The 25,718-nt window shown below is 45.1% G+C and overlaps 1 protein-coding gene across 2 annotated transcripts in view; it reads left to right on the forward strand.

Annotated features, from left to right (window-relative positions):
• The window catches only part of INTS10 (integrator complex subunit 10), a 1,128,594-nt gene that overhangs the window by 529,652 nt on the left and 573,224 nt on the right, over positions 1 to 25,718 (forward strand). For both annotated transcript variants that reach the window (XM_044059448.1, XM_044059449.1), the window contains exon 12: positions 239 to 385. In XM_044059448.1, coding sequence (XP_043915383.1) covers positions 239 to 385 — 147 coding nt within the window. The remainder of the gene's footprint in view (positions 1 to 238; positions 386 to 25,718) is intronic.

Genomic DNA, 25,718 nt, shown 5'->3' on the forward strand with positions numbered 1-25,718 from the left:
TGACATTTTTTTGAGGTGGAGATTCTCCTCAAAATGTGGTAGCTTTATTAGTTGATGTTTGAGTAATGTTCCATTATTCCAGATACATTCTTAAGTAGATTGTTTCTGAAGTGTTTATGTAGTAGAGAGACTTGTCCCTGAAGTCTTTAAGTAAATATTTTGTCAGCACTGGTTAGAGCAGGATCCTAGATGCATTACCCACTATCTTTTAAGTCACATTCTCTTGGTTTTATTCCAGGGCCAGTATAAAAAGGCAATCACAAGCCTGCATCACTTAGCAGCTCTTCAAGGTTCTCAACAGCAGGTCTCAAGTCCAGGATCGTTGGAACAGCATAGAGCACTCATCCAGATGGCATCTTGCCATTTTGCAATGGGGGAGTATAGAGTAAGTATACAGCTTCTGGTGTGTGACTTTCACATAGTATAGAAGGAGGGCCTAATGTTTTGCAAAAAAAAATCTTAACTGGTGTGTGTTTTACTGAGTGATAATTTGAAATGTTGATTTTCAGAAGCTGTAGGATGTGTTAGCCATAAAAATGTGGTTTCACTGCAATATTTCCTTATGTAACCAGTTTTTTGGTTATCATCCTGAATGATAAGTGTCTCAATCAGTATGATATATTTATACAGTTGAGTTGATGAGTTCATGTTTGATTTTAACAGCTGCATAAAAAGAGACTTGATGTTTATTTAAGGGATGTGTGAACTGGGCTTACATTACTCCTAAAACTCCTCTAGACCCACATGTCACAAGACACACCTAGTTTTATTTCTGCCTTTGTCTTAGTCTGTACATAAAACCCTACATTGCAAGTTATTCCCATCTGTTGACTTTTTTTTCAGTTTTCTTCTTAGAAGCTGTCAAAGGAAATCTCCCATGCTCAGTGTTGGCAAAGTCTAAAACTTTGAGGTGTTTGTGTGATCACCAGGCCACAAATCATGCCACATGTAAGGACAAAGACAGGAAGAAGGAAAGAAAAGGGCAAGCCTAAAGAGAATAAAACGGAGAAAGAAAGAGAATCCGGAAAAAGATCTGCTGATTTTTCAGCTTCAGATGAGGGAGTTCAAAAGACCACAAGGACTTACGTTTCATTATAGCTTTCCTTGGATCTGACTTCCCATACATGTCAAGCAGAGCATCTGACTGGCCCTCTTCAAGAGAAATCTTGATGAGTGTATGGGAAATAGAAAGTTCACTCCAGAGATCACTCCAGTGGCTCTACTTGATACAGGCACTGGGAACTAACTTCGGACAGCACGATGCCAGGGCACTTCTATGAGCTAGGCTTGTAAAGGCTCCAGGGCCATTAGCCTAGTACGCACCTATGAGCCTAACCTATGACATTGACACCACTTTGGTCTCAATCTCCATTGTCTTCAACACCAACGTCTGAGTCGCATTGGTTCCAACCTTCGGAAGTGCCGAGTCCTTTCTTGGGTGTGGTTCCCCTGCAGCATTCACCCATCCTAGCAGCCATCCCAGAGCTGTTTTTTTCCTCCTGTTCTGACACCATCTCTGCTCCAATCTATGTTTCTTAGGTATCAAGACTCGGACAGGTCCTCACACTGGCCAGCTAAGCAGTCTTCAACAGTGTTCCTTAGGTCTGCAAAGTCTTTTCAGAGCATTAGGGAAAAAGACTTGGACAAGATGATGCAGATCTCTGTGCTAGTAAAGATTGATTTGGGGATCGTTCTCTCCTCCTCCACTGTGAGGGTGGAGAAGATTAGAGGATTACCCACTCTGCTCCTTTTTTGGTCACATTTTCACTTGTCCATCCTTTGGATCCAATGGTTGTGGATCTCACTCCTTTGCTGTTCAGTTTCATGGAGAGGCTCCTGTTCTGTTCAGGGGTAGGGGAGCTATGCCCTGTGTTGGATCTAGCCTGATTCTGGAGTCTTCCTGCAACATCTTGATCCCATCAACTTGTTCAGGGACAGCATGCAACTCGAAAGGGCCTGGATCTGGGGCTTCCCTGAGGTTTCCTTGTCTTTCCCAGAGTCCCCTTCTCTTCAGGAGCACAGGAAACATAGGTACAAGAGAAGACACCTTAAACCCCCCCCCCCCCCCAGGATTTATTAACTGAGCTTCAGGGAGAAAGGTTCCTCAAAATCTCCCCAGACAATGCCTCCTTTGGGGGGTGACCTTCTGGAGGTGATAAGACTGAGGGGAGCTTGGACCACCAAACCATTGTCCTCTGTTGAGCAAGTTTTTCTTGAGGTCTTCGGTGCAGCTCCATCCATGGTCTGAATGGTACCCCTTCCAGATAAACTTGTCAGTTTAGTGTTTAGGAGAGTGTGGAGACAACCGGACATGGTGGAGCCAATCCCCAGAAACTCAAACAGGGTGTTTGTTTCAGCCAAAGGTAGAGCACATTTGAAGCAAGGGGTCTGTGTCACTGTGGTATAGCTGCAGCCACCAAGAAGAAACTCTCAGAAGAAAATGCATCTGTTCCTCCTCCAAATATAAAGTCCAGAGCATTGGAGTGTTTCGGAATTGCACAGATGCATGTCCTTCAAGGATGCATCTGCAGTCATAACATATGGGTTGTCCTGCCTCAAGCAGCCCTTCGGTCGGCCGGATTCCAAAGTCTGGGTCTGGCCTCGGCTGATGTCGCACTTTCCCCGACGTCAGAGCTTCTGGGGTATAAAGGCATCAGCCGACGCCATTTTCCCCAGTCTTTCTTGCCGTGCGGTGCCCGAAGCAGAAGCTGTTCGCAAGTGCCGGTCGGTCAGATCCAGAGATTTCAGCTACCAAAGACTTCTAAAAAAGCTAAGTACCCCGTTGGGGACTCTTTCTTGCCTCAACCGATGTCAGACAAAGTAAATAATTGTTTAACTTGTGGGAAACAAATACCTCATAAGGATTTCCATTCTTACTACCTTCCTTGCTTAGGCCCAGACCCCACGACGTATCAGCTTGTTTAGCCTGTGCCTCCTTCAACCGACGGACTCTTAGACGTCGGTCGGAGTTTGCAGAAGAGTTTTTTGGATCCGCTTTTGCATATAAAATGCCGTCGGAGACTCCGACTACACATTTAGCCAAAAAACGCAAGGAAAAGGACCGACACTCGCGGTTTCGGCTGAAACCACGGTTAGGCCTACCGCGAGTGTCTCTGTTTCGGCTGAAACAGAGTCCCCAGTTCTTACTTCTGCCGAAATCATACCTCCGACAACCGAGGCCAGAGAGGCCCCGACTGCGTTGGCTACAGAAATCCCTACCGAAGAAGCAAGCGCACAAGAATTGTCCGACACCATTCCATTGGACATTTCTACTCCTGCACGTGGGACAGCTAGGCCCCCTGCTTCTATGTCTATTAAGGCCTTCTCCAGAGCTAAAGCAGCTAAAATTTCAAAAGCCTTACCTGCAAAAGCTACTTCTCAGAGACCCCCCTCTAGTTCTCAGATTCTCAGCCTTGCTGAGGACCTTATATCCATGATTAGGGGTTCCCAACCTCACCCAGACAGGGACTCCCACCCTCCTCCTGACAAAAGGCCTAGGACTGAACCCCCTGAACCTCTCTCCTCAGACTACTCCTCGGATGGATCTGATTTAACAGACCATCAGGAAGGGCCATATTCTCCGTATGAGGATTCAGATGCAGAAGACTCTATTCCTTCTGCCTCCCCTCCTGAAGAATTTTCTTTTGGGGAAACTTTGCATTCAATGAGGAAACACTTTCAGTGGCAGGGTCAGGATTTCTCTGACTCTAGAAAAAGATTAAGAACCTTTTTACACTTACCACAGCATAGGCCTCTAGCCATACCACCTGTGCTAACTGTAGTTGATGATGCATATAATGATGTCAGTTCTGCCCCTGACTCTCTTCCCCTGCAAAACCTGACAGATATTACAGGGTCCCGGATTCTCACTTCCATTTGTATAAAGCCCATGCTGCAGACCCAGAAACTATATCTCAGGGCCCAAAAGGCGTTGCAGCTGCCACTGCCAAAAACCCCCTACCCTCTGAAAGAGAGTCAAGAGCATTAGAGAGATGGGGAGAAAAGGTTTATACATCTGCTACTCTTTCTGCCAGGGCATTAAACTGTCAATTCCACATGATTCAGTACCAGGAATTTTTGTTAGATCAACTGAATAAAAAGCTTTCTTCTACTGAACCTTTAGACTGAAAGTCCCTTCAGGATTTGGTACACAACTCTCAGCAGGTCAGTAATCATTTCTTAAAATGTGGCTATGATGCACTGGAGGCTTCATTTAGATCAGCTGTGACTGGGGCAGTAATTCGAAGACATGCCTGGCTAAAAGAGCAAACCTTGCCAGACCATGTCAAGGCTAAACTCCTAGATGCTCCAATGGAGAAACAAAGTTTATTTGGCTCCCCTGCACAGGAGATTCTAAAGAAAGTGGAGGAAAAAGCAAAATCTGTGCAAACAGTAAAGGAATTTCTCCAGGTTCAGCCTCCGAGGTTCAGCAGAAACTGGCCTTCAAAGAATTGGTCCTTTCCAGACACCTCCAGAGCACAGAGGGGCAGGAATAGACGCCCAAGAGGCAGAGGCCAATCAAAGGGTGCCTACAGGGGTCGTCAGTGGCAGCCTGCCAACCAGAGGAGTAGTGCCACAGCTACAACTACAACCACTTCCACAGGACAGACACAATGACTTGACTCTGATTCCGCCTACCAGGGAACAACTGGAAGCACCCTTGGGCGGAAAGCTGTCTTTATTCTCGAAAAACTGGTATTGCATTACAAAAGACAAATGGACATTGCAAACCATAGACAAAGGATACAGGTTTCACTTCCACACTTTACCAAGAAGGAGCGGAATGCCAAACCTTCCACCAAACCAGAAGCTTTAAGACAAATCCACAATTTACTTCAGATGAAAGCTATAGAAAGGGTACCATCTATGGAACAAGGCCAAGGATTTTATTCCAGACTATTCCTTGTACCAAGAAAAGAAAACCAATGGAGGCCTATTCTCGACTTGTCCGCACTAAACACATATCTCATTGTGCCAAAATTCAAGATGCTGACCCTACAGCAACTTCTTCCCATGTTGGGCAAGGAGTCTTAGGTGGTGACTCTAGATCTCAAGGAGGCATACCTGCACGTCCCTATACGACCAGATTGCAGAAGACACCTCAGATTTCTTGCAGGATCAGAGCATTATCAATTCTCAGCATTGCCCTTTGGCTTATCTACTGCGCCCAGAGTATTCACAAAACGCCTGGCATCAGTAATTGCACATTGCAGGCTTCAGGGAATTCAAATCTATCCCTACCTGGACGACTGCCTAATACAAGCGGACAACAAGACAAAACTAATAAAGGATTTGGCCTATGTCATGCACCTGTTACAGGCCTTGGGATACACAGTCAACATCCAGAAGTCAAGACTAGTGCCATCCCAAAGGATAACATTTTTGGGTGCGGATCTGGACACAATGACTCAGATGGCTTTTCTCACAGAAGAAAAACAAAAGCAACTACCAGTCTACTTCATGGCTTTGACAAGACAAACTCAGCTCACTGCAAGGAAAGTCCTGCAGGCCCTGGGTTACATGGCATCCTGCATAATCTTGATCCCACATGCCAGGCTACACATGAAAAAATTACAATGGTACCTAAGGAATGTATGGTCTCAACACAGGCACAGTCTAGAAACCATGATGCCAATCATCCCATGCCTGAAAAAGGAATTCCTGTGGTGGGCTCAGGCATGCCAGTCCAACAGAGGGTTGCCTTTCAACAAACCACAACCAAGGCAGACCATCACCACGGACGCCTCAGACCTAGGATGGGGAGCACACATGGAGGACAAGTGTATCGAAGGCCTATGGTCTCAGGACCAGCTGAACTTGCACATAAACCTAAAGGAGATGCTGGCAGTGAAACATGCAATCGAGACATTCAAATCATTCCTCCAGCAAGGACATTTGCTGATAAGGACTGACAACACCACAGTCATGTGGTACATAAACAAACAGGGAGGCACGCATTCCTACCCTCTATGCCGGATGGCAATGGATCTGTGGAACCTAGGCCTGAATCTCAACATCCAGCTGCAGGCCAAATTCGTACCCGGAAAAGAGAATTCACTAGCAGACAGCCTAAGCAGAACTACCACGGATGCTCACGAATGGATGCTGCATCCAGACATCTTCAAAATCATAACAAGCAAATGGGGAATGCCAGAGATAGACCTGTTCGCCTCCCCACTCAACCACCAACTGAAGAAATTCTGCTCAAGAGCATACCACCCACAAGCCTGGAGGGTGGACTCTCTCTCTTTCAGCTGGAATGCCCTAACAGTGTATGCTTTTCCACCTCTCCCATTGATGTACAAAGTTCTACTGAAGATCAGGGAGGAACAGCCAAAGGCGATACTAATAGCTCCGGACTGGCCAAGGCAGCACTGGTATCCGCTACTGAGAAGCGTGTCTCAGGCGAACTCATGGCCTCTACCCCTATGGCCTCTTCTTCTAACGCAGAACAACTTCAAGACCCTGCATCCAAACTTGAAAACACTGCAGCTAACTGCCTGGAAAATTGCTTAAAACAAAACAAAACTGTTTTATCTCAGAGGGTCAAGGACATTATCCTGGAGGCTCGCAGACCCTCCACAAGGAAGACATACTCAGCTAAATGGAAGAGATTCCTCATTTGGAGTGCATCAAAGGGTACAAATACCACACTGGCAAACCTAGCACACATCCTAGAATATTTAGCAGAACTGTTCCACAATGGCCTGTCCTATTCCTCCATTAAGATTCATGCTTCAGCAATTTCAGCAGAATACAACATGGATCCACCTATCTTCTCTCACCCTCTCCTCAGACAATTTTTAAGAGAGATCAAAAATGTAAAACCTCCAAGGAGACCCCTTCTGCCTACAATTTTGTGCTGGAAAAATTAACATTACCCCCTTTTGAACCAGCAGCATCAGCAGACTTACAGTTCTTATCTTGGAAAACTGCTTTCCTTCTGGCAATCACTTCAGCAAGAAGAGTATCTGAGTTACAGGCATTCATGGCAGTGCAGCCTTTCCTTATTTTTCACCAGGATAGAGTGTCTCTGAGAACCAATCCTACTTTCATGCCAAAGGTGGTATCCAGGGTATCATTGAACTAAGCTATCCATTTGCCTACGTTCTTCCCTAACCCACAGAACAGGTGGGAAAAACTTTTGCACACCTTGGATGTACACAGACAACTACGCTACTATCTGGACAGAACTAAAACCAGCAGAAAAACTGACCAACTTTTTGTAGCATATGCAACTGGAGTGCAAGGAAAAGCAATTTCCAAACAGACAATTTCAAAATGGATAGGAAATTGCATTCGTTTTTGCTACTCTTTTCATGGAAAGACAGCTCCTGAAAATATCAGGCTTCACTCCACAAGAGCCACAGCCACCACTACAGCTTTCCTACGAGGGGTGGCTACCAAGGACATTTTAGAAGCTGCTACTTGGAGCTCCGTGCATACATTTGCCAAGCATTACAATCTACCTTTATACTCCAGATCCCAAGCAGGTTTTGCAGCTGCATTTTTACAGGGGATCTTAACTACACCATCCTTATCTTAGTACCTCCTCCCCCAGTTTGGCTATGGTATTCTACCCATATGTTATGACTGCAGATGCATCCTTGAAGGACATAGTACAGTTTTGTACCTACCATAAATGTAGATGTCCGATAGGTATGCATCTGCAGTCAGGATTACCCACCCTCCTTCCCCTCTGTGGTACTCCTAGGGTGCTTACCCCTTCTTCAGCTAGCTGGGGGAATCTATTATGGTGTATTTGTTTGTATGTATACATGTATGTGTATATGTATATATATATATATATATATATTGTTTGCTACTGTTTGGAATGTTCAACATTTATCCAAATTTAGCCTTCCTAGAGGGCACCTGGCATCTGGGGCAAGAAACACTGAGGAAAATGGCGTCGGCTGATGCCTTTATACCCCAGAAGCTCTGACGTCGGGGAAAGTGCGACATCAGCCGAGGCCAGACCCAGACTTTGGAATCCGGCCGACCGAAGGGCTGCCTGAGGCAGGACAACCCATATGTTATGACTGCAGATGCATACCTATCGGACATCTACATTTATGGTAGGTACAAAACTGTACTTTCAGCCACTTGCACTGAACTACTTGGCACACCCCTTGTTTGGATGCACCTTTGAAACTTTGCAAAGACTTTTAAAGTGCCCTTTGTGAATGCTTCATTTAGTGGCTCCACTCTATTTGGACCTAGAGTTAACTGTATGCTAACCAGGAGTGAAGAGAAGGGCAAAAGTTTGTCTACAGTGGGTGCTGACTTTTCCAATCCTTAATGGACAGTCAGTGTTGTAGTACTGATCCTTGGGTCTTTCTGCCATGTATGTGATGGGCTCAAGTTCCAGAGTCTTAGCATCATTCCAACCTGATGGACATGTAATGACTGACGCAAGGGTATAAGAAGGGCATTTTTCGGGGCCATCTTCAGTTGTGTATCACCATGCAATCTGCTGCATTTTGCATGTACTCTTGTAGTCCATGGTCGACTTGTATTTTAAGAGATCCTCTCCTTCCAGACAGATAAGTACCCTGTCCGGGAAATTTCTTCTGTAATTAATGTTCAAAAACATCAGTAACTGTCCTGTGAGTATCAAATTTCACATAAAGAGTTTCATTCTTTTTTGCCTGTTTTGTTTGAAGCTTCAGCACGATATCTCTAGCTACTTTGATTGCGCTACTTTTCATGCAAAAAACAAATGTAGGACCGAGGTACACTCAGCACACATGGAGTCCTCTTCGTCTGTTTCTTCAATAGCATCGCAACGTTTGACTTTTGCAGGGCCCTCACTAACTCCAGCAGCCTCTGGTGTGATCCCAAAAAAGCAAAAAGATAAAAATAAAAATCTAGGGATCCAGATGCTGCAAAAAAGATGCTATGTCAGTTCCTAAGTTGACCTAGGACCTTGGTGAGACTCCTCCTCAGCCCCTGGGACCGGAGACAGCTATGTCATATCCCTTTGGCGTGACCCTTCAGGAGGCTGCCACAGATGTTCTTCGTGTTTCACTGTTGCAGTCATCACATTTGGGTTATCTGCTTACAGTAGCCCTCACTCGGCCTGATTATCAAAGTCTTGGGTCCTGCCTCAGTTGCTGTCTCATCTTCCATGACGTCAGGTAGTCAGGGGTATAAAGCATGCAGCCGATGCCATTACATCAGTCTTTCTTGCCGTGCGGTGCCCGAAGCAGTTTGCAAGTGCCGGTGGGCCGACTCCTGAAATTCTTATTTTCAAGTTTCAGAACCAAAGTCTTCAACTAAAGCTAAGTACCCCATTGGGTAAACTTTTTCTTGCTCTAAACCGATGTCAGTAAAAGTCAATAGTTGTATTTCTTGTGGAAAGCAAATACCTCATAAAGATTTTCATTCGTACTGTATTCCTTGCCTAGTCCCTGACCATGACATACCCCACTGTCAGTTATGTGCCTTATTTAAACAACAAACTATTCATCGTCGGTATATTTACGCTTCTAAATATTTTGGTACTCGGTTCAGTTATCCAGATATGTCTTCGGTAAGCCACCCGACTACCGACATTCCAAAAAAACACAAAGACAAAGACAGAGACAGGCCGCCTAGGTCCAAAGCTGCAGACGACGCTTCTCCTAAGCTATTCCCCAGTTCGCCGGTACTCATTGAGGCGCTGTCGCAGCCTCTGATACCCGCTACTTCAGATTTGCAGGCCTCTACTGAGACCCATTCGGAGTCCGGTATGCCACGAGATGCTTCAACTCTGCAAGCTGCGGATGTCTCTACCTTGGATGGATCCGGAGCCGCTGTGCAGGCACCGGCTTCTGAGGGTGTATTCAGGCCTACTGACTTGTATATTAAACCAATGTCATCTTCTTCTTCAAGGCCTAAAACTTGAACCATGCCTAGAAAACCAATGCCCAGACCCCATGGTCAGGCCTCTGTGCCTAAAAAACAAATGATAAGAATGGCGGAAGACCATATTACGTTAATCAGGGGAAGCCAACCTTCCCCCTCTAAGAGACCTAGGACTGAATTTGCTTATGATACTTCTGATCGGGATTCTGAAATTTCAGTTTCCTCTGATGACTGGGATTTACCCTTATCTACCTATGAGGATTTTGATGCAGAGGACTCTATTCCCGCTACCCCTCCAGAGGATTTCACTTTTGGTGAAACCTTGCATACTCTTTGGGATCATTTTCGCTGGGAAAGCCAGGATTACTCTGATTCTAAAAAGAGGCTTAGGGATTTCTTACTCCTGCCCCAACACAGGCCTTTAGCTATCCCCCCCTGTACTGGACATTGTTGATGATGCCTTTTTGGAATCTAGCTTGGCCCCTGACTCTTTACCTCCTGCTCCCAGAAAACCTGGATAGATATTACAGGGTCCCTGACTCTCACAAGTTCCTTTTTAAAAATCCTACTGCAGATCCTGAGACCATTTCACAGGGACCCAAGCACATTAAATACTACTGCCACAAATCCAACCCCCTCTGATAGAGATTCCAGGGCGCTGGATAGATGGGGTAAGAAGGTATTCACTTCTGCAAACTTGGCCATTAGGGCCTTAAACTGCCAGTTTCAAGTATCAGCAGCATATTATTGGATTGCTTAAACAGAAAATGATGGTGATTCCTGACTGTGCTGAAAATAAGGATTTACAGGATTTAATGCATTCTGCTGAACAAGTTGGAAAACATACTTTGCAATGTGGTTTTGATTCACTAGAGGCATCTTGCAGGGCTGCTGTCACTGGGTCTGTACTTAGAAGGCATGCTTGGCTTAAGAAGCAATCTTTACCAAATCATGTTAAAGCTAAATTGCTGGATGCTCCCTTAAATCAGGACAGCCTTTTTGGCAACAGAGCAGAATAAGTACTTAAAAAGATGGAGGAAAAAGCTAAATCTATGCAAACTGTTAAAGATTTCTTACAGGTACAGTTTCCAAGATTTAGTAGGCATTGGCCCCCTAGGAATTGGTCCTATCCTGCCTCTTCCAGGCCTTCTCAGTCCAAACCCAGAAGAAGCAAAACACCCAGGCTTCAGTCCCAAGGTCTGCACAGGACTAAGCACTGGGGGGTTCCCACTTCCGAATCAGGGAGTAGTAAGACTCCCCTGTATGGTAAACTGTCTCAATGACTTAACTTTAAAACTTCCAAGCCCTTCTCAACTGACTGCTCCTTTAGGGGGAAAGATCGCTCTGCAGACAAAAAAACTGGGACTTAATTACCCAGGACAAATGGCTTTTAAATATAGTTTCCCTAAGGATACAGATTTCACTTCCACACGTTACCAGCCCCAAACAATTGGCCAGATCTACCCCCCAAATCAGTGGGCAGAGGCTCAAAAGCAAGTACTCTCTCTCTTAAGCAGAAAGGCTATTCAAACTGTACCAGAAGAGGAAAAGGGACAAGGTTTATACTCAAGACTTTTCCTGGTACCCAGAAAAGACAACTTATGGTGTCCTATCCTGGACCTTTTTATCCTAAACACCTTTTTGGCGAAAAATTCAAGATGCTAACTCTTCACCAGTTGCTTCCTGTGCTAGGCAAGGATGCCTGGTTGGCAACACTGGATTTAAAGGAAGCCTACCTGCACATCCCAATCAGGGAATCTTGCAGAAGATACCTACGCTCCAAAGCAGGCTACATGCACTATCAGTTCTCTGCACTGCCCTTTGGTTTACCTACTGCGCCCAGGGTATTCACAAAGTGCCTAGCTCCAGTCATTGCATTTTGCAGGCAAATAAATACTCAAATATACACATACCTGGATGATAGTCTAATTCAGGCAGAAAGCCAGGACATACTTTTGAATCATCTGGCATTTGTACAAAAGGTGCTAACTTGTCTGGGGTACACCATTAACTAAAAGAAATCACATCTTGTACCCTGTCAACAAATTATATTCCTGGGAGAAAGCATGAACACAACTTCCCAGATGGCTTTCCTCATGCCAGAGAAACAAATTCATTTGACAGCTTACTTCAAACTAATGGCCACAAAAACCCTGCTATCTGCAAGGCAAATACTGCAAGCCTTGGGGTTCATGGCCTCCTGCATTCTCCTTATTCCATATACAAGACTGCATATGAGAAAACTACAATGGTATCTAAAAAGCCTATGGTGTCAACATTCTCAGGATCTAGAAGCAATGATTCCTATCATACTTTGCCTACAGTTAGAGTTCCTTTGGTGGGCAGAGGTCTGCCACCAAAGCAAGGGACTACCATTCACTCTACCCCCTGCCGCATCGGACTATGCATGGGGGGCTCACCTGGCAGGGAAGTGCACTCAGGGCAAATGGAACCCAAGTCAAATGCACCGGCATATCAGTCAAAAAAAAGTTAGCTGTACAGAATGCTCTGACAGCTTTCAAGGACCGCATTCTTCCAGGACAGTTAATGGTAAGGACAGACAGCACCACTGTTGTGTGGTACATAAACAAGCAGGGGGAGGGGCATTCATACTCCCTCTGCAGACTAGCCATGGCTTTGTGGAACACAGCCTTGAGCTGCCAAGTGCATCTGTAGGCTCAGTTCCTGCCAGGAAAGCTAAATACACTGGCAGATGGACTAAGTGGAAATCTCATGGACCCACACGAGTGGAAACTAGAACCAACAACTTTCAACATGTTGATAAACAAATGGGGGAGCCCAGATATAGACCTGTTTGCCTCCCCCCAGAACTTACCAATTAGACAAATTCTGCACAAGGACTCCCCACAAACAAGCTTGGAAAGTGGATGCCTTGTCCTTCAACTGGAAAAATCTAGCAGTGTATGCCTTTCCTCCTCTCTCTCTCCTCTCCAAAGTACTACTAAAGATCAAACAGGACAAACCAAGGACGATACTGATTGCACCAGGCTGGCCACGCCAGCACTGGTACCCCCTTTTGCGCAGTGTGTCACTGCTGGCACCATGGGACCTGCCTCCGACCCCTACCCTGCTGTCCCAGCAGGAGGGCCAGACTCTGCATCCTCAGCTTCAAATGCTGAATTTGGCAGCCTGGTTAATTGCGTGACCTCTCCATTACCATCCGTCAGTAAACAGGTGTTGGATGTCATTTTGGAGGCAAGGAGGCCTAGTACTAGAAAATCTTATGCTGAAAAATGGAAAATATTCTGTTCCTGGAACCAAACTCAAGGAGCACAGCAGCGCCCAATTTACCTCAGATTCTTCAATACTTAACTGAGATGCTTCAGAAGGGCCTTTCCTTTTCCTCCATCAAAATTCATGCCTCAGCCATTTCAGCTCATTACAACACGGAACGCCTGACTTCTTTTGGCTATACCTCTATTCTCCTTTACTATACTTAAAAGCTTTTTGGTGTATTTGCTTTTTTGTTGGAGGTATAACCTTGTGTCTGTGTGTATATATATATATATATATATATATATATATATATATATATATTTAATTGCTTCCCATTAAGGGGGCATCTGACATCTGGGGCAAGAAGAACTGATGTAATGGCATGTATGCTTTATACCCCTGACTAACTGACGTCACGAAAGATGAGACAGCAACCGATGCAGGACCCAAGACTTTGATAATCAGGTCGACTGAGGGCTACTGCAAGCAGATAAACCCGAATGTGATGACTGCAACAGTGAATACACTAGGTTCATAGGTTGGTGCTAGGCTATCTGCTCAAAGGCATTTATAAGCCTAACTAGAATGTGTTGGCTTTCGCCGCCCCCTTCGATTAGTTCCTTGTGCCTCTGTCCAGCAGAGCCACTGAAGTGATCCCCAGGGTAAACTTTCTGTTTCCCATCCACTCGTCAAGGTTTCTCTTGAAGAGTGTTAGCAAGGAGCTTTGCCTAATGTAGATTGGAATTTTGTTCCAGAGCATGGAAAGTCTCTGGGACAGGAATCTATCCCTCCAGCACGTCCTATTTATTGTTGTGGTGAGGTTTAGATCCCTAGAGTGTATGGCTCAAAGGGATAAGGTTTTCTTTAGGCGGAGCATGTCCATCAATTCTGGGTTGGACATGGCCTTGTATGTCAGGCAGAGATCACCTCTGAGCAGGCAGTGTGCAACCGAGTACAGCTGGAGTTTCTTCAGTCGAGCTGCATAGGGCATCTGTTTGAGGCCAGTGATCCTCTTGGTAAGATACTTCTGTGGTCTTTCCAGCTGTTGCAGGTGTCTTGTAAGGTACATCCCAAATGGGGCGTTGTACTCTATGATGGGTCTGATGAGTGATGAGTAGAGGGGCACAATTACTTCTTTTGATCTGGATGCAAATCCTTTTGTGATTAGGTGGGCCACATAGAAGGATTTTCTTACCACTTTGGCAATGTGATTATCAAAGGAGAGATTACTATCTACTTGAGTCCCCAGATCCCTTATTATGTTTTCCGTATTTAGGGGACTACCACCTATGTGGTAGTTTGTGGGTACTTTATTTCCAAAGGGAATAACTATGCACTTTTTTGGCATTTAGCTTGAGGCCATGATTTTGACACTAGGTATCCGTCTCAGTGAGACCCTTTTGGAGGATGTCTGTGTCAGCCGGTGAGTCAGTTATAGTTACTAGTTTGCAGTCGTCTGCGAACTTGGTCAGCCATAGTCCTCCTTTGCTTGTCTGTACTTCTGAGAAGTATATGCCGAACAGGAGGGGTCCTAGGACTGAGCCCTGGGGAACGCCACTTGTAACCGGTTTAGAGTCAGACCTAGCTCCCGCAACTCTCACCATGTGGGTTCTGTCCGTGAGCCAATTGGCAACCCATCTTGTGACATAGGGGTTTATGTTCAGGCTGGTGAGCTTGTCTATAATACCAGAATGGGGAATGGTGTCGAAGGCCTTTGCGAGGTCTAGGTAGGCTGTGAGTACCACTGTTCCCTCCTCTATAGCCTTGGTAACTGTCTCAAAGAAGTCCACCAGGTTTAGGGGACATGATCTGCCCTTAACAAAGCCAAACTGAGTAGGGTCCAGTGTTTGGAGGTTCCCAATGTCTCTGTTAATGAGTTCCATGATCATGCGCTCCATAGCCTTGCAGACCAAGCTAGTCAGGCTTATAGAGCGATAGTTCCCAGGGTCTGTTGTGGCTCCCCCTTTGTGGAGCAGAATAAGCATTGCTGTGCACCACTCTATGTGGAGAGGCTGAGTTTCAACAGTGTGTTTAGGTGAGGGGTTAGTTCGTCTTTGAGCTCATGTAGGACGCAGCCTGGGACACTGTCCGGTCCCATTGATGCTGTGTTTTTGGCTTAGGAGAGGGCTATTTTAACCTGAGTGTGTCTGATTTCAGGGGCTCTACATTCTTCTGGTATGGTTATGGGCCCTTTTGGGGGTGAGAGGGGGGGTGACGTTTGCACTGAACCTGTCTGCCAGGATGTTGGCAATATCAGTTGGTTCAGTGTATTTTGTGCCATTCTGCACTAACTCCGAGCAGATCTGAGCATTGCCACTTAGATTCTTGACATAGCTAAAGCATGCCTTGTGGTTATCTTTGGAGTCCTTGGCAAGTTTTCTTTCAAAGCTCGCCCTGGACTCTTTTATGAGGGATCGTAGTTTCTTGCTGATACTGATCAAAGGTGTCTTCCCTTCTCAGGATTTTACTCTTTTCTGTACTAGTTTCCTCCTTCTATTGTATAACTTGTTTATGGCAGGGGTCCACCAGACTGGGTTTCCTTTTCTTAGAGGAATGAGTCTTGGTTTTGCTTGGGATAGCACGATCCATGCATTCTTGTAGGTGTCCGTAGAATGCATTTGTAAAGGATTTTGCAGCTTGAACAGTGTTATCTTTTAGCATGGGGGCTTTGAAATTTTCCACCTCCATCTTAAGTAACAAGAAGTTTGCTTTTGAAAAGTTTTTCACAGTGGTTTCCTCGACTGGGGGTGGAGGCGGAATGTGGATATCCAAAGTGATTTGTTTATGGTCAGATCTAACCAGAGAGGGGTTCACCTCTGGTGTGGAACACCGGTCACCCATGTTGGTCATGACCAGGTCCAATAATGTTGTCACCTCTGGTGGGAGTGTTGACCAGTTGTTCCAGGGCATTTGAGTTTATAAATTCTAGGAAATGTTGGGCAAGGGAGTTAGTACTTGAGTAATTCTCCCAGTTAATGTTTGGGTAGTTGAAATCACCCAATATTAGGGTGTTTGGTAGGACCGTTATGTTATCCAGTGCTTCCAGAAATGCGGAATGGGGGTCCTGGGACATGCTGGGTGATCTGTAGCAAGCTACAATTTGAATTGCAGTTTTGCCCGTTGTTAGTTGCACGTGGATAATCTCTGAAGCATCGTGCTGTGCCACTAACCTGGAGGTGTGGGTATCCTTGATGAATATGGATACTCCCCCATCTTTTGTATTTCGGTCCGCGTTCTGTGGCCGAAATGTATGGTATGTGTTGTAGCCTGGTAGTGCTGGGGTGCTCTCTGGAGCCTTAAACCAGGTTTCTGTTACTGCACATATATCGATTTTCTCCATACTGAGGAGTGCCTTGAGTGTGTGCATTTTAAGGTTTAGACTTCTGGCATTGAGTAATATTACCCTCAGATTTTTGTTACTTGTGCTATTTACGGTGGTGGGTTTGTCTTTTGAGCCTTGCCTGAAAAAGGCACTATGGGAGTGGCAAGAGCCTTGGCCAGTATTCGAAAGCCTAAGGGTGACAGGTGCAAGCTGTCTCTAGTGAAGCAGTGTGGCTTGTTGAGCACGTCATCCCAGTCAGACAAGCACTGGATCCCCTTTGAATGACACCAGAAACTTAGCCAATTGTTGAAATTTATAATTTTTTCTTTATACCATGGTATCATTCTTGGTGAGGGCAGGATGCTACTCAGGGTCATACCAGCCTGGGCTACATGATCAGAGAGCTCTTCCATGTCTCTTTTCATGTAGTCCAGGGAAGTATGGCTCATGTCATTCACACCAACATGGACAATGACAGAGTCGTATTTGTACTTGTTCTGGAGTGACCTGAGTGTTTGTGTTATGTGGCGGATCCTGGCACCCGACAGGCAGCTAACAGTAACCTTCTCCTAATTCAGCCTAGTGAGTGGGACGTCAGTGTGTTTGACTATAGGGTCACCTATTACTACTATGTTGGGTATGTTATTTTGCCTTGAGGGCTGTGATTGCGTGGCACACTGATTTTGTGCAGTATGTGTTTCATGGTATGTGTTGGGGATGGAGGTTGCTTGGATGTCTGCTTTGGAGGGCTCTGTTGCTTTTGCAGATTTATATTTAGAGCCTCCGAGTATCTTTTCGTGTATTTACGTGTGTTTTTGCCAGTGCTGGTTAAATGGGTCTATGTGAGACTTGGTGGTGTGATGCCAGTTTTTCCCTTCTCCTCTTGACTGTCTGATCCAGTCTTGGGTTGAGAGAACTTAGCCTCCAGTTTGGCTGTATACTTGCATCTCTCGCATGTATTAGTGTTTGGTGGTAGGAGGAGAGGGTTGTCTGAGTACATGAGGCAGTTGTAACATTGCCTCAGAATGCCCAGATTCACCAGTTAGACTGGAGAGTACACCTGAAACTGCCCTTTGGACATGCCTGGATAGGTACAGTAAACTGTTTTACTGAATGGCTGGTAAGGTCGAATAGAGAGCCTTGTTCTTCTGTAGTGCTAGCGTTTATAAGTGCTTGCTATGAGTTTTGAGCAAGTACCAGACTGAGAAATGGATGGCTTGAGTGCTTAAGTTGAAAGTTTGTCTAGTTCCAAGGGAAGAATTGAAGAGGAGACTTTGTGGAGCCGGGAATAGTTATACCCTACCTAACCGCTGCTGCCCGGCACGCAAAACCGGGCAAATGCTGTTTTATAGCAGGGAAGTGAAAAAGATAGAAATTAGCCCAAAATGGCCAATAAACTACTACTTTCTGGACTGAAACCACTGCTCCAGGGACAGATAGGCAGCTCAGAGCTCTCCTTTCTCACAGGTGAACAGCAAAACTTTCTTCTGTCCAAGTAAGGTATGGGCAAACACAGAGATTTGTAACACAGCCCTGAATTTAGCACTAACCTGAAAACTGGACTATACTAGCTTAGAAAGGCAGGAAACAAGTATATATATTTTGCAAATACAATCAAAAAACCACTTTAAATGTGCATAAAAAGATGCTTATTGTTATATATCTCAGTTCGGAGTTGTAGTCAATGCCCCTAGTAATAAAGTAGGAAGAAACACAAATACAGTAAAAGCAGATGAATAAAGTGCAATTTATATATATATATATATATATATATATATATATATATAAAACAATAAAAAACGAACAATCTGATTTAAACAAGTTACCCAATTGGAAAAAAACTCTGTTCCAGCAGTCTTAAATCAGACAAGTTCTCAAGTTCTGACTGCACACTCCCACTACTAGGGTGCAGGGGAACCTTCTCCAAAAAAAGATGGCCTTTATCAGTGCTTAAGTTTTACAAACAAAACTAGATTCAGCAGGCCTGAATCTGGTCCTGTGCTACAGCAACAAGGCGCACCAATTTCAGAAAGAAACCGTTTGAATAAGCAGGCACAATAAGCCTGTGACCAGAAATTCCTAGCTCAGAAGGGCAGAATCCAGCCGCTCCTCCCACAAGAGTGCAGACCACAAACCTTCTTAATGTAAAATAACTGACCTGAAGCCCAATTGCTTAAACCAGAACTAATACACTTTTAGAATAGTTGATACTGAGCTCTCAATCAGCAATTCCCAGCTTAGAAGGATGTAAGCTACCTGTCCTGCCATAACAGTGCAGACCACAAACCTTCTTAATGTAAAACAACCAGTATGAAGCCCAAGTGCTTAAACCAAAAGACTTAGAATAGCAGTTACAATTTAATCAGGCTACTACCCAGCAGCAATATGTGCAGCAAAATAAATAAAACCGAGTACTTTTAAGAAGAGGCAAAAGCAAAATAAAGTAGGAGGAAACACAAATACAGTAAAAGCAGATGATTTTTTTTATTTTTTTTGTTAGTAAAGTGCAAGGAGAGGGGAAGGAAGAACCTAAGTGGGTTGGCCTTTCTCAAATATTCTTTCTCTATTATGTAGAGTGAACACTAGACTCAGAATATGATCTTGCTTTATTCGGTTAAGTGAGGAAATGAGATGGACTCAGGAGGAGTGTTCAATTACAGACTTACAGGAGGGGTGGGCAATTCCAGACACTAACACCAAAACAAGAAAAGGGAGGGTGGGTGGGGACAAACAAGAAGAAAAATAAGTACAGTTGTACAGATTACAGAGATATTAAATCAAAATGCAGACAAAAATGAGAATAAACACTTATCTTTTCTCAATATCACAGCTGGTAGTATGTCAGTCTCTCTGCAGCAGCCTGAGTAACAGGTATATCTGATTTATGGTAAGTGTATACAACCGTACTTTCTCTGTCTCTCTCTCCTTCTCACATACAGTGAGGGAAGGATGTCCTTCAAGGATGCATCTGCAGTCCTTACAAATGGGTTGTCCTGTCGTCAGGCAGCCCTTCGGTCGGCCGGATTCCAAAGTCTGGGTCTGGCCTCGGCTGATGTCGCACTTCACCCGACGTCATAGCGGCAGTTCTTTGGGTATAAAGGTATCAGCCGACCCCATTTTCCTCAGTCTTTCTTGCCGCGTGGCGCCCGAAGCAGAAGCTGTTCGCAAGTGCCGGTCGGTCAGAACCAGAGATTACTACTACCGAAGACTTCTAAAAAGCTAAGTACCCCGTTGGGGACTCTTTCTTGCCTCAGCCGATGTCAGAAAAAGTGAATAACTGTTTAACTTGTGGGAAACAAATACCTCATAAAGATTTCCACTCTTACTGCTTACCTTGCTTAGGCCCAGACCACGACGTAGCAGCTTGTCTAGCCTGTGCTTCTTTCAACCGGCGGACGCTTAGACGCCGGTCGGAATTTGCTGAGGAGTTTTTCGGCTCCGCTTTTGCTTACATTATGCCGCCGGATACTCCGACTACGCGAATATCTAAAAAACGCAAGGAAAAGGACCGACACTCGCGGTCCGCGGTTTCGGCCGAAACCGCGGTTAAGCCAACCGCGAGTGTCTCGGTTTCGGCTGAAACAGAGTCCACGGTTCTTCCTTCGGCCGAAAGCTTTCCTCCTACCGAGGCCTCATCCAGCTTGGCTGAATCTGCTACTGAAATCCCATCCGCTCTTGCAGGATCACAGGATTTATCTGATACTATCCCTTTGGATATCTCTACCCCTGCACGTGGAGCTGCTAGGCCACCTGCATCCATGTCGATTAAGGCCTTTGCCAGGGCTAAAGCAGCAAAATCTATCAAAACTGTGCCTGCTAAGACCCCCTCTCACAGGCCTAGCTCTAGTTCACAAATGCTTAGTCTAGCAGAGGATCTCATTTCTTTGATCCGGGGATCCCAACCACATCCAGACAGGGCCTCTCACCCACCTCCAGAGAAGAGGCCTAGAGTAGAGCCCCCTGAGCCAGTTTCTTCAGATGACTCCTCTGATGAATCAGATAATTCAAACCCTCCAGAGGGCCCTTTTTCTCCTTATGAGGACTCTGATGCAGAAGAGTCCATACCTTCTGCCTCTCCGCCTGAGGAATTTTCTTTTGGGGAAACCTTGCATGCTATGAGGGAACAATTCCAATGGCAGGGCCAGGATTTTTCAGACTCTAGGAAAAGGCTTAGAACCTTTTTACATTTGCCACAGCATAGGCCTTTAGCCATTCCTCCAGTATTTACTGTTGTGGATGATGCATTTAATGATGCTTGTACTGCTCCTGATTCTCTTCCTCCGGCCCCTGCTAAGCCCGATAGGTACTACAGGGTTCCGGACACACATTATCATTTGTATAAGGCTCCCTTTGCAGACCCCAAAACTATCTCCCAGGGACCCAAGGCTGTAGCAACTACCTCTGCCAAAAACCCCCTCCCCTCTGAAAGGGAATCTAGGGCCTTAGAGAGGTGGGGTAAAAAAGTTTACACTTCTGCTACTCTTTCAGCTAGGGCCTTGAACTGTCAATTCCACATGATTCAGTATCAGGAATTTATGTTAGACCAGTTAACTAAAACACTGTCCTCGGATGAACCATTAGACAAAAAATCTGTACAGGAAATGGTACATATCATTCAGCAGGTCAGTAATCATTCCTTAAAATGCGGCTATGATGCACTGGAGGCTTCCTTTAGATCAGCCATGACTGGTACAGTGATCAGAAGACATGCATGGTTAAAAGAGCAGTCCTTACCAGACCATGTTAAATCAAAGCTCCTAGATGCTCCCATGGATAAGCTCAATTTGTTTGGCTCCCCTGCACAGCAGGTGCTGAAGAAGGTGGAAGAGAAAGCAAAATCTGTCCAGACAGTCAAGGATTTCTTGCAGGTCCAGCCTCCAAGGTTTAGCAGGAACTGGCCTTCCAAGAATTGGTCCTTTCCAGACACCTCCAGAGCTCCGAGAGGCAGGAATAGGCGCTCAAGAGGAAGGGGTCAATCCAGAGGTGCCTACAGGGGACGTCAGTGGCGGGCTAACAACCAGCGAGGTACAGCCACAGATCCAGCCACCACCACTTCCACAGGACAATCACAGTGACTTGCCTCTAGCACCGCCTACCAGGGAACAAACAGAAGCACCCTTAGGCGGGAAGCTAGCCTTATTTTCAGTAAACTGGCATTACATCACAGGAGACAAATGGATTTTACAGACAATAGACCAAGGTTACAGGTTTCACTTCCATACTCTACCAAGGAAGAGAGGAATGCCAAACCTACCTCCAAATCAGAAGACAGAAGCTCTACAACAAATAACTCACTTACTAAGGATGAGAGCCGTAGAAAGGGTACCATCTATGGAACAAGGGCAAGGATTTTACTCCAGACTCTTCCTGGTACCAAGAAAAGAAAATCAATGGAGGCCTATTCTCGACCTGTCCGCTTTAAACACATACCTCATTGTTCCAAAATTCAAAATGCTGACCCTACAGCAACTTCTTCCCATGCTGGGCAAGGAGTCTTGGCTGGTAACTCTAGATCTCAAGGAGGCATACCTGCACGTCCCTATACGACCAAATTGCAGAAGATACCTCAGATTTCTTGCAGGATCAGAGCATTATCAATTCTCAGCATTGCCCTTTGGCTTATCTACTGCGCCCAGAGTATTCACGAAGTGCCTGGCATCAGTAATTGCTCATTGCAGACTTCAGGGAATTCAAATTTACCCTTACCTGGACGACTGCCTGTTACAAGCGGACAACAAAAACAAATTAACAAAGGACTTGAAAAGGGTCATTCATCTCTTACAAGCCCTGGGATACACAGTCAATATAAAAAAGTCAAGGCTGATACCATCCCAAAGGATAACCTTCTTGGGTGCAGATCTGGACACATCAAAACAAATGGCATTCCTGACAGTAGAAAAACAGGAGCAACTCCCTCTCTACTTCATGGCATTAACAAAGCAGAACCAGCTAACAGCAAGAAAAGTCCTGCAAGCCCTGGGTTACATGGCATCCTGCATAATATTGATTCCACATGCCAGACTACATATGAGAAAGTTACAGTGGTACCTAAGGAATTTATGGTCTCAGCACAAGCACAGCCTAGAAACCCAAATTCCAATAATTCCATGCCTGAAGCAGGAATTCCAATGGTGGGCTCAGGCCTGTCAGTCAAACAAAGGACTGCCCTTCCACAGCACTCAACCAAGCCAGACCATCACAACGGACGCCTCAGACCTCGGTTGGGGGGCGCACATGCTGGACAAGTGCATACAAGGCTTATGGACTCAAGACCAGCTGCACCTACACATAAATCAAAAGGAAATGCTGGCAGTAACACTGGCAATTCAGGCATTCAGACCATTTCTACGACAGGGTCAACTGTTGATAAGGACGGACAACACCACAGTTATGTGGTACATCAACAAACAGGGAGGCACACATTCATACCCTCTATGCCGGATGGCAATGGACCTCTGGAATGTGGCCCTGAGCTTCAACATTCAGTTACAAGCAATTTTTGTACCAGGAAAAGAAAATATACTAGCAGACATGCTAAGCAGAACTACCACGGATGCCCACGAATTGATGCTGCATCCGGACATCTTCAAAACCATTACAGGGAAATGGGGACTACCAGAAATAGACTTATTTGCATCCCCACACAATCACCAGCTGAAAAAATTCTGCACAAGGACGTACCACCCACTTGCTTGGAAAGTGGACTCCCTATCTTTCAGTTGGAACAACCTGACAGCATATGCATTCCCACCTCTTCCTTTGATGCACAAGGTGCTATTGAAGATCAAAGAAGACCGTCCAAGGATCATCCTGATAGCTCCAGACTGGCCAAGACAACATTGGTACCCATTACTGAGGAGTATGTCTCGGGAACAAATATGGCCTCTGCCCCTAGTTCCCTTGCTGTTAACACAGAACAACTTCAAAACCCTGCATCCAAACCTGAAAACACTACAGCTGGCTGCCTGGAACATTGCATAAGACCAAATAACCCAGATTTATCTCAAAGGGTTAAAGACATTATCTTGGAGGCTCGCAGACCCTCAACAAGAAAAAAATTATTCAGCAAAATGGAAAAGATATCTCATTTGGAGTACTGCAAAAGGAGAAAATGTGTCACTTGTAAACATAGCTAACATCATGGAATACTTGGCAGAGCTCTTCCACAATGGCCTGTCCTATTCTTCCATTAAGATTCATGCATCAGCTATTTCAGCAGAATACAATTTGGATCCTCCAGTCTTCTCACATCCTCTGCTCAGGCAGTTTCTGAGAGGAATTAAAAATGTAAAACCTCCTAGGAAGCCACCATTGCCAGCATGGGACTTGAACTTTGTGCTAGAAAAGTTGACACTCCCTCCTTTCGAGCCAGCAGCAACAGCAGAATTACAGTACTTATCATGGAAAACTGCTTTCCTGCTTGCAATCACTTCAGCAAGAAGGGTTTCTGAACTACAGGCATTAATGTCAGTACACCCCTTCCTGATCTTCCATCAAGACAGAGTGTCCATGAGAACTAATCCTACTTTTATGCCAAAGGTGGTCTCCAGGGTATCTTTAAATCAAGCTATCCACCTGCCTACATTCTTCCCCAACCCACAGAACAGGGGAGAAAGACTGTTGCATACCTTGGATGTACATAGACAATTACGTTACTACCTGGACAGGACCAAGAGCAATAGAAAAACTGACCAGCTACTGGTAGCATATGCAACAGGAGTGGAAGGAAAAGCAATTTCAAAACAGACAATCTCTAAGTGGATAGGAAATTGCATTAGATTTTGTTACTCCTACCATGGGAAGAAAACTCCAGAAAACATCAGGCCTCACTCTACAAGGGCTACAGCCACTACCACAGCTTTTTTACGAGGAGTGGCTACCAAAGACATTTTAGAGGCTGCTACTTGGAGCTCCGTGCATACATTTGCCAAGCATTATAATTTACCCTTATACTCCAGATCCCGAGCAGGTTTTGCCACTGCTGTTTTGCAAGGGATCTTAACTACACCATAATATTATTACTCCTCCTCCCCCAGTTTGGCTATGGTATTCTACCTATTTGTAAGGACTGCAGATGCATCCTTGAAGGACATAGTATAGTTTTGTACCTACCATAAATGTAGATGTCCGAGAGGAATGCATCTGCAGTCAGGATTACCCACCCACCTTCCCCTCTGTGGTACTCCTAGGGTATTTGCCCATCTTGTAGCTAGCTGGGGGAATCTATTATGGTGTATTTGTTTGTATATATGTACATACATGCTTATTTTTTGTTTGCTCTCTACAGTTTGGAACCATTTGCATTTATCCAAATTTAGCCTTCCTAGAGGGCATCTGGCATCTGGGGCAAGAAACACTGAGGAAAATGGCGTCGGCTGATACCTTTATACCCGAAGAACTGCCGCTATGACGTCGGGTGAAGTGTGACATCAGCCGAGGCCAGACCCAGACTTTGGAATCTGGCCGACCGAAGGGCTGCCTGACGACAGGACAACCCATTTGTAAGGACTGCAGATGCATGCCTGTCGGACATCTACATTTATGGTAGGTACAAAACTGTACTTTCCATGTCCTCCCAAAGGGCATAGACCTTCTCAGCCAAATCAAGGAATCAGTCTTCCACCCAAATCTGGCATCTCTCAGTCTAGATTCCTGGAGGGTTGGGTCCTGACACCCACCTTGATGCCTAACCGCAAAGATTTGCTATCTGTTTTAAATGAGGTAAGAAAGTCTAACACCAGAAAATCACACATGGCAAAATGGAAGAGATTTTCCACCTGGTGTCATGGCCGATACACAGTCCTATCTCAAGCAGATATCAATTTCGTATTGCATTATCTATCACACCTGTTTGAACAGGGTCTTTCTTACTACATCATCAAGGATCATTAATCAGCTTACTTGCAGATTTCTTAACTGTTGTTCTCTCACCCCCATATGAAACTGTTTCTAAAAGGGGTGATCCACTTGAGACACCCCCCCCCCCAGAAGGGACCCCATTCTAGCATTTAATCTAAACTACAGTGGATATAAAAAGTGTACACACCCCTGTTAAAATGCCAGTTTTTTGTGATATAAAAAAATGAGACCACAATAAATAATTAAAAATGAGACCACAATAAATAATTTCAAAAATGTTCCCACCTTTAATGTAACCTATAACCTCTGCAATTCAGTTGAAAAGCAAGTAAATATGTTAGGGGAAAAATATATAAAAAAAAAAAGCGTACAGTACGCTGGTTGCATAAGTGCGCGCACCCTTAAAATAATACTTTGTTGTATGTGCACACCCTTAAAATAATACTTTGTT

This window comes from Protopterus annectens, chromosome 17.part0, assembly GCF_019279795.1.
Source record: "Protopterus annectens isolate FY-2018-M chromosome 17.part0, PAN1.0, whole genome shotgun sequence".
NCBI classification, from domain to species: domain Eukaryota; kingdom Metazoa; phylum Chordata; order Ceratodontiformes; family Protopteridae; genus Protopterus; species Protopterus annectens.